The following is an 11,096-nucleotide window of genomic DNA, read 5'->3' as shown; positions in this document are numbered from 1 at the left end:
AGAGGAAGAGAGAGAGAGAAAGAGACAGATAGGAAGATAGAGAGAGAAACAGACAGAGGAAGAGAGAGAGAGAAAGAGACAGATAGGAAGATAGAGAGGAAGAGAGAGAGAGAAACAGACAGAGAGGAAGAGAGAGAGAGAAACAGACAGAGAGGAAGAAAGAGAGAGAGACAGACAGAGGAAGAGAGAGAGAAACAGACAGAGAGGAAGAGAGAGAGAGAAACAGACAGAGAGGAAGAAAGAGAGAGAGACAGACAGAGAGGAAGAGAGAGAGAGAAACAGACAGAGAGAAACAGACAGAGGAAGAAAGAGAGAGAGACAGACAGAGAGGAAGAGAGAGAGAGAAACAGACAGAGGAAGAGAGAGAGACAGAGAGGAAGAGAGAGAGACAGAGGAAGAGAGAGAGAAACAGACAGATAGAGAGAAACAGACAGAGAGAGGGAGAGAGAAACAGAGAGAGAGAGAGAGAGAGAGAGAAACAGAGAGAGACAGAGAGAGAGAGAGAGAGAAACAGACAGAGAGAGGGAGAGAGAAACAGAGAGAGACAGAGAGAGAGAGAGAAACAGAGAGAGACAGAGAGAGAGAGAAACAGAGAGAGACAGAGAGAGAGAGAGAGAGAGAGAGAGACAGAGAAACAGACAGAGAGAGAGAGAGACAGAGAGACAGAGAGAGAGAGATACAGACAGAGAGAGAGAGAAACAGAGAGAGACAGAGAGAGAGAGAAACAGAGAGAGAGAGAAACAGACAGAGACAGAGAGAAACAGAAAAACGTATCTGTCAGCAGTATCAGCTGCCGTTTAGTTTTAATGATGTAAAGAAGTACATTCATCTCCTGTAGGTCTGTAGATATGGCCCCGTATGGCACCCTGTTCCCTATATAGTGCACGTGATTCCACTTCCTGTGTCCTAGTATCCATGGAAACCAAGAGCTGTATCCGTGGAAACCGAGGGCTGCTACAAAAATGGTTAAAAAAAGAAGTAAATAAATAAAAAGCAGCAACCAAAAGCAACAAATGAAAAGGTTGTTGTGACCATATATAGGAAACAGGCTGTCATCTGAGACCCAGCCAGGGTATATGGGGACAGACTGGGCTAGAAGGACGTCTGGGAACTGTTGCTACCACAGCACTTTGGTCATAGAACGGATTGGGTTGAGGTACGGGGAGATTCGATGACAGTCGGCCGGTCGGTCCTTTTTGTGCCGTTTGAGTTGTGATTTGGCAAACTAAAACTCAACTGAGGAATGGGACTGGGAGGGAGGAACTACAGGGATTTGAGGGAGGGACAAGGAAGGGACAGAGGAATTGTGGGTAAAAAATGAATAAATAAATGTGGGAGTTGTAGGCTACAGTGTTTTCAGAGTTACGAGACGTTTTCTGATTTTGAACAGTGCAGTAATCATCCTCGTTAGGGACTTGAAGACATTCATTAGAGATCGGTAGGATTTCAAAATCAAAAACGTACTGCAGGTCAGTTTGGAGCTGGTCTCTCAAAGTCTCAAAGAAGGTTTTCAAATCCCCTCGGTAGAAACACACTAACTAGCTAACTAACTAACAAGACATATTTTTATGCAAATATAGAGCTTTTTCTCTTTCTTCTGAACAAGATCACCCCCCCCTTCTTGTAAGTTCACAATAAATGTCCCCTCTGTAATACATCAAGGAACGTTTCAGAAAAAGAGTCTGTTAGTAGAGGAAAATAGTGTTCCTTAAGGAAGAGAGAAAGAGTCCTCTGGTAAGAAAAAAGAAGAAGAAGAAGAGATCACAAATGTCTGTCTTCGTCGAGGTTGTTCAGAGGCGGACATTTTATAACGAGGTTGTGCGTCGGCCATTTTGAGTTTCTTCTTTCTCGAAAAGTCACAACAATAGTCACTGTCACAGGATGTTGCCATGCGATATTGAAGTAATAGAACTGATAATATCAATAACAATAATAATAGTAGGAATCACATCTTATTCTAACTTGTTTTAATATGTCTAAAAGAGCAACGAGGCCGGAGAGAGGTTTGTACAGTGTTTCAACGGTTCTCCTCGGTCTGTGTCCCAAATCACACTGTATTCAATATATATATATGCCATTTAGCAGACGCTTTTATCCAAAGCGACTTACAGTCATGTGTGCATACATTCTACGTATGGGTGGTCCCGGGGATCGAACCCACTACCCTGGCGTTACAAGCGCCATGCTCTACCAACTGAGCTACAGTATACAGTGTACTACTTTCTAGGAAAGAAGGTGCTATTTGCGACCCTTGTTGATTTGGCACATACACTGTAGCGTACTCACACTCCTGAGAATACCAGTCCATATAATATCGTGTGTTTGTTGTGTTTCTTTTTTGGGTTCATCCAAAAACCTCGTTTTAGTAGAAACAGCTACAGAGAAGTCTGGGAGAAATAGTCGTCATATCTCGGGATCTTCTGTTAAAAAAAATGATTTTGAATCAAGTTCTTCATTTGTTGTTTTTAAAATCGTTTTAATTTCATTTTGGTCCATGTTTTTAAAAAGCAGAGAGAGAGGTGTGTGTGTGTGTGTGTGTGTGTGTGTGTGTGTGTGTGTGTGTGTGTGTGTGTGTGTGTGTGTGTGTGTGTGTGTGTGTGTGTGTGTGTGTGTGTGTGTGTGTGTGTGTGTGTGTGTGTGTGTGTAGATGCGGAATCTGTAACGCTTCATCTTTCCAGGTGGAATAGAGAGCCCTTAGTCTCCGTACGACCTCCGACCTCCGTCCTCCTCCACGCCCAACTAAGTAGCGACAGGGCCTCGTCACATCACACGACACCAGCCCCTTCACGACTTCTGCTGTGCCGAGACACCTTTCCAATAGTCCAGTATGTCGTGCAGATCCTCGTCCTTGGCGACCTGTAAACTCCTCCGCAGTGCGTGTCCCGCCGCCATGTATTCCTCCTCGTAGTCCTGGTCTCTGTGTCTCTTCCGGTGGAGTTTGAACCTCTCCCAGATGCCGAGCGACGGGGTGCAGGAGGACTCAGGGCTGGACTCGTAGCTCAGGTTGTGGTACTGCGGGGACAGCTGGGCGTAGGCTGGAGGAGATCAGATATTAGAACAACACTTTATTCATCCCAGAGGGGAAAATGGTTTGTCAAACTCAGTATATACACACAACCAATTAATCAACCAACCAACCGACCGACCGACCGACCAACCAACCAATTGACCGATCATCCAACCAACCAACCAGCCAATTGACCGATCATCCAACCGACCAACCGACCGACCAACCAACCAACCAACCAACCAACCAACCACCCGACCAATCAACCAACCAATCGACCAACCAACCGATCATCCAACCAATCATCCAACCAACAAACCAATCAACCAACCGACCAATCAACCAGTCAGTGTTACCTAGCTCTCTGGAGTGCCTCCCCAGGGTGAGGGGATCCAGGATGGAAGAGGGTTTCCTGCTACTCAGCTCCTCTAGCTCCTCAGAGTCAGGGAGGGGGCGCTGGGGGCCCGGGTACGAGTGGCGCTGCTCCTTGTACTGACGGACCTTATAATAAATATAAACATAATAATACCTCATATCATAATACCACGATGTAGTTATCATATCACTATACTATATTAATACTACTGTAATACCATTATGTAGTTATCATATCACTATACTATATTAATACTACTGTAATACCATTATGTAGTTATCATATCACTATACTATATTAATACTACTGTAATACCACGATGTAGTTATCATATCACTATACTATATTAATACTACTGTAATACCATTATGTAGTTATCATATCACTATACTATATTAATACTACTGTAATACTACTATGTAGTTATCATATCACTATAATATATTAATACTACTGTAATACTACTATGTAGTTATCATATCACTATACTATATTAATACTACTGTAATACCACGATGTAGTTATCATATCACTATACTATATTAATACTACTGTAATACCATTATGTAGTTATCATATCACTATACTATATTAATACTACTGTAATACCACAATGTAGTTATCATATCACTATACTATATTAATACTACTGTAATACCATTATGTAGTTATCATATCACTATACTATATTAATACTACTGTAATACCATTATGTAGTTATCATATCACTATACTATATTAATACTACTGTAATACCATTATGTAGTTATCATATCACTATACTATATTAATACTACTGTAATACCATTATGTAGTTATCATATCACTATACTATATTAATACTACTGTAATACCATTATGTAGTTATCATATCACTATACTATATTAATACTACTGTAATACCACGATGTAGTTATCATATCACTATACTATATTAATACTACTGTAATACCATTATGTAGTTATCATATCACTATACTATATTAATACTACTGTAATACCACTATGTAGTTATCATATCACTATACTATATTAATACTACTGTAATACCATTATGTAGTTATCATATCACTATACTATATTAATACTACTGTAATACCATTATGTAGTTATCATATCACTATACTATATTAATACTACTGTAATACCATTATGTAGTTATCATATCACTATACTATATTAATACTACTGTAATACCATTATGTAGTTATCATATCACTATACTATATTAATACTACTGTAATACCATTATGTAGTTATCATATCACTATACTATATTAATACTACTGTAATACCACTATGTAGTTATCATATCACTATACTATATTAATACTACTGTAATACCATTATGTAGTTATCATATCACTATACTATATTAATACTACTGTAATACCATTATGTAGTTATCATATCACTATACTATATTAATACTACTGTAATACCATTATGTAGTTATCATATCACTATACTATATTAATACTACTGTAATACCACTATGTAGTTATCATATCACTATACTATATTAATACTACTGTAATACCATTATGTAGTTATCATATCACTATACTATATTAATACTACTGTAATACCACTATGTAGTTATCATATCACTATACTATATTAATACTACTGTAATACCATTATGTAGTTATCATATCACTATACTATATTAATACTACTGTAATACCATTATGTAGTTATCATATCACTATACTATATTAATACTACTGTAATACCACAATGTAGTTATCATATCACTATACTATATTAATACTACTGTAATACCATTATGTAGTTATCATATCACTATACTATATTAATACTACTGTAATACCATTATGTAGTTATCATATCACTATACTATATTAATACTACTGTAATACCACAATGTAGTTATCATATCACTATACTATATTAATACTACTGTAATACCATTATGTAGTTATCATATCACTATACTATATTAATACTACTGTAATACCATTATGTAGTTATCATATCACTATACTATATTAATACTACTGTAATACCATTATGTAGTTATCATATCACTATACTATATTAATACTACTGTAATACCACGATGTAGTTATCATATCACTATACTATATTAATACTACTGTAATACCATTATGTAGTTATCATATCACTATACTATATTAATACTACTGTAATACCATTATGTAGTTATCATATCACTATACTATATTAATACTACTGTAATACTACTATGTAGTTATCATATCACTATAATATATTAATACTACTGTAATACTACTATGTAGTTATCATATCACTATACTATATTAATACTACTGTAATACCACGATGTAGTTATCATATCACTATACTATATTAATACTACTGTAATACCATTATGTAGTTATCATATCACTATACTATATTAATACTACTGTAATACCACGATGTAGTTATCATATCACTATACTATATTAATACTACTGTAATACCATTATGTAGTTATCATATCACTATACTATATTAATACTACTGTAATACCACTATGTAGTTATCATATCACTATACTATATTAATACTACTGTAATACCATTATGTAGTTATCATATCACTATACTATATTAATACTACTGTAATACCACTATGTAGTTATCATATCACTATACTATATTAATACTACTATAATACTACTATGTAGTGATCCTATCACTATACTATATTAATACTACTGTAATACCACTATGTAGTTATCATATCACTATACTATATTAATACTACTATGTAGTTATTCTATCACTACACTATATTAATACTACTATGTAGTTATTCTATCACTATACTATATTAATACTACTATGTAATTTTTCTATCACTATACTATATTAATACTACTATGTAGTTATTCTATCACTATACTATATTAATACTAATATGTAGTGATCCTATCACTATACTATATTAATACTAATGTAATACCATTATGTAGTTATCATATCACTATACTATATTAATACTACTATGTAGTGATCCTATCACTATACTATATTAATACTACTGTAATACCATTATGTAGTGATCATATCACTATACTATATTAATACTACTATATAGTGATCCTATCACTATACTATATTAATACTACTGTAATACCATTATGTAGTGATCATATCACTATACTATATTAATACTACTGTAATACCACGATGTAGTTATCATATCACTATACTATATTAATACTACTGTAATACCATTATGTAGTTATCATATCACTATACTATATTAATACTACTGTAATACCATTATGTAGTTATCATATCACTATACTATATTAATACTACTGTAATACTACTATGTAGTTATCATATCACTATAATATATTAATACTACTGTAATACTACTATGTAGTTATCATATCACTATACTATATTAATACTACTGTAATACCATTATGTAGTTATCATATCACTATACTATATTAATACTACTGTAATACCACAATGTAGTTATCATATCACTATACTATATTAATACTACTGTAATACCATTATGTAGTTATCATATCACTATACTATATTAATACTACTGTAATACCACTATGTAGTTATCATATCACTATACTATATTAATACTACTGTAATACCATTATGTAGTTATCATATCACTATACTATATTAATACTACTGTAATACCACGATGTAGTTATCATATCACTATACTATATTAATACTACTATAATACTACTATGTAGTGATCCTATCACTATACTATATTAATACTACTGTAATACCACTATGTAGTTATCATATCACTATACTATATTAATACTACTATGTAGTTATTCTATCACTATACTATATTAATACTACTGTAATACTATCACTATACTATATTTATCATATCACTATACTATATTAATACTACTGTAATTATTCTATCACTATACTTATCATATCACTATACTATACTATATTAATACTACTGTAATACCATTATGTAGTTATCATATCACTATACTATATTAATACTACTATGTAGTGATCCTATCACTATACTATATTAATACTACTGTAATACCATTATGTAGTGATCATATCACTATACTATCATATCTATGTAGTGATCCTATCACTATACTATATTAATACTACTGTAATACCATTATGTAGTGATCATATCACTATACTATATTAATACTACTGTAATACCACTATGTAGTTATCATATCACTATACTATATTAATACTACTGTAATACCATTATGTAGTTATCATATCACTATACTATATTAATACTACTGTAATACCATTATGTAGTTATCATATCACTATACTATATTAATACTACTGTAATACTACTATGTAGTTATCATATCACTATAATATATTAATACTACTGTAATACTACTATGTAGTTATCATATCACTATACTATATTAATACTACTGTAATACCATTATGTAGTTATCATATCACTATACTATATTAATACTACTGTAATACCACGATGTAGTTATCATATCACTATACTATATTAATACTACTGTAATACCATTATGTAGTTATCATATCACTATACTATATTAATACTACTGTAATACCATTATGTAGTTATCATATCACTATACTATATTAATACTACTGTAATACTACTATGTAGTTATCATATCACTATAATATATTAATACTACTGTAATACTACTATGTAGTTATCATATCACTATACTATATTAATACTACTGTAATACCACGATGTAGTTATCATATCACTATACTATATTAATACTACTGTAATACCATTATGTAGTTATCATATCACTATACTATATTAATACTACTGTAATACCACGATGTAGTTATCATATCATTATACTATATTAATACTACTGTAATACCATTATGTAGTTATCATATCACTATACTATATTAATACTACTGTAATACCACTATGTAGTTATCATATCACTATACTATATTAATACTACTGTAATACCATTATGTAGTTATCATATCACTATACTATATTAATACTACTGTAATACCACTATGTAGTTATCATATCACTATACTATATTAATACTACTATAATACTACTATGTAGTGATCCTATCACTATACTATATTAATACTACTGTAATACCACTATGTAGTTATCATATCACTATACTATATTAATACTACTATGTAGTTATTCTATCACTACACTATATTAATACTACTATGTAGTTATTCTATCACTATACTATATTAATACTACTATGTAATTTTTCTATCACTATACTATATTAATACTACTATGTAGTTATTCTATCACTATACTATATTAATACTAATATGTAGTGATCCTATCACTATACTATATTAATACTAATGTAATACCATTATGTAGTTATCATATCACTATACTATATTAATACTACTATGTAGTGATCCTATCACTATACTATATTAATACTACTGTAATACCATTATGTAGTGATCATATCACTATACTATATTAATACTACTATGTAGTGATCCTATCACTATACTATATTAATACTACTGTAATACCATTATGTAGTGATCATATCACTATACTATAATAATACTACTGTAATACTACTATGTAGTGATCCTATCACTATACTATATTAATACTACTGTAATACCATTATGTAGTTATCGTATCACTATACTATATTAATACTACTATGTAGTTATCCTATCACTATACTATATTAATACTACTGTAATACCACTATGTAGTTATCATATCACTATACTATATTAATACTACTGTAATACCACTATGTAGTTATCATATCACTATACTATATTAATACTACTATAATACTACTATGTAGTGATCCTATCACTATACTATATTAATACTACTGTAATACCACTATGTAGTTATCATATCACTATACTATATTAATACTACTATGTAGTTATTCTATCACTATACTATATTAATACTACTATGTAGTTATTCTATCACTATACTATATTAATACTACTATGTAGTTATTCTATCACTATACTATATTAATACTACTATGTAGTTATTCATTATATACTAATTATACTAATATGTAGTGATCCTATCACTATACTATATTAATACTAATGTAATACCATTATGTAGTTATCATATCACTATACTATATTAATACTACTATGTAGTTATTCTATCACTATACTATATTAATACTACTGTAATACTACTATGTAGTTATCCTACCACTATACTAGATTAATACTACTGTAATACTACTATGTAGTTATCATATCACTATACTATATTAATACTACTATGTAGTTATTCTATCACTATACTATATTAATACTACTGTAATACTACTATGTAGTTATTCTATCACTATGCTATATTAATACTACTATGTAGTTATGTAGCACACACACACACACACGCACACACACACACACACCCCTCCCCCAGTCCAGTACCTTCTGGGCCTCTGCCCGTAAGATGGCAGCGGCGGGCGTCCCGGCGGTGTCTCCGCTGGTTCCGGTCGGCGAGGTCTTCTCCATGTACTTGGTGTCAGAGGTTCCCCGGTGCGACCCGTCGGAGCGGGAGGTGCGCGGGGAGCGGACGGATCCACTGGACGAGGTCGAAGGTCGTTTGGATGGAGCTTCCATACTGTGGTGTCTCTGGAGAGGGTGGTGGTAACCTCCTTCAATCATAATAACAATTCATATTAATCATTTGGTACATTATAATAATGATCTTAAAGAGCATAGCAAAAAGTAATGATAATGAGTTATAACATTTAATTACATTTAATGAGTTATAACAGTTAATGAGTTATAACATTTAATAACATTTAATGAGTTATAACAGTTAATAACATTTAATGAGTTATAACATTTAATGAGTTATAACATTTAATAACATTGAATGAGTTATAACATTTAATAACATTTAATGAGTTATAACATTTAATTACATTTAATGAGTTATAACATTTAATGAGTTATAACATTTAATGAGTTATAACATTTAATAACATTTAATGAGTTATAACATTTAATAACATTTAATGAGTTATAACATTTAATGAGTTATAACATTTGAGTTATAACATTTAATGAGTTATAACATTTAATGAGTTATAACATTTAATAACATTTAATGAGTTATAACATTTAATTACATTTAATGAGTTATAACATTTAATGAGTTATAACATTTAATGAGTTATAACATTCAATGAGTTATAACATTTAATGAGTTATAACATTTAATGAGTTATAACATTTAATGAGTTATAACATTTAATAACATTTAATGAGTTATAACATTTAATAACATTTAATGAGTTATAACAGTTAATGAGTTATAACATTTAATAACATTTAATGAGTTATAACAGTTAATGAGTTATAACAGTTAATGAGTTATAACATTTAATAACATTTAATGAGTTATAACATTTAATAACATTTAATGAGTTATAACATTTAATAACATTTAATGAGTTATAACATTTAATAACATTTAATGAGTTATAACATTTAATGAGTTATAACATTTAATGAGTTATAACATTTAATAACATTTAATGAGTTATAACATTTAATGAGTTATAACATTTAATGAGTTATAACATTTAATGAGTTATAACATTTAATAACATTTAATGAGTTATAACATTTAATGAGTTATAACATTTAATGAGTTATAACAGTTAATGAGTTATAACATTTAATACCATTTAATGAGTTATAACAT

At 30.9% G+C, this 11,096-nt stretch overlaps 1 protein-coding gene across 1 annotated transcript in view; it reads right to left on the bottom strand.

Annotated features, from left to right (window-relative positions):
* Window positions 1–686: 686 nt before the first annotated feature.
* The window catches only part of LOC124017568 (protein ELFN1-like), a gene marked incomplete at its 5' end in the record, with an annotated part of 15,344 nt that continues 4,934 nt past the window's right edge, over window positions 687–11,096 (bottom strand). Inside the window, 3 exons of the mRNA XM_046332772.1 lie at window positions 687–3,035; window positions 3,364–3,508; window positions 9,812–10,038. Of these exons, the coding sequence (XP_046188728.1) occupies window positions 2,785–3,035; window positions 3,364–3,508; window positions 9,812–10,038 (623 nt within the window). The remainder of the gene's footprint in view (window positions 3,036–3,363; window positions 3,509–9,811; window positions 10,039–11,096) is intronic.

This window comes from Oncorhynchus gorbuscha, unplaced genomic scaffold (genome assembly GCF_021184085.1).
Source record: "Oncorhynchus gorbuscha isolate QuinsamMale2020 ecotype Even-year unplaced genomic scaffold, OgorEven_v1.0 Un_scaffold_2736, whole genome shotgun sequence".
Classification (NCBI taxonomy): Eukaryota; Metazoa; Chordata; class Actinopteri; order Salmoniformes; family Salmonidae; genus Oncorhynchus; species Oncorhynchus gorbuscha.
The sequence above is the reverse complement of the archived record's forward strand: the minus strand, read 5'-3'. Positions and strand labels throughout refer to the sequence as shown.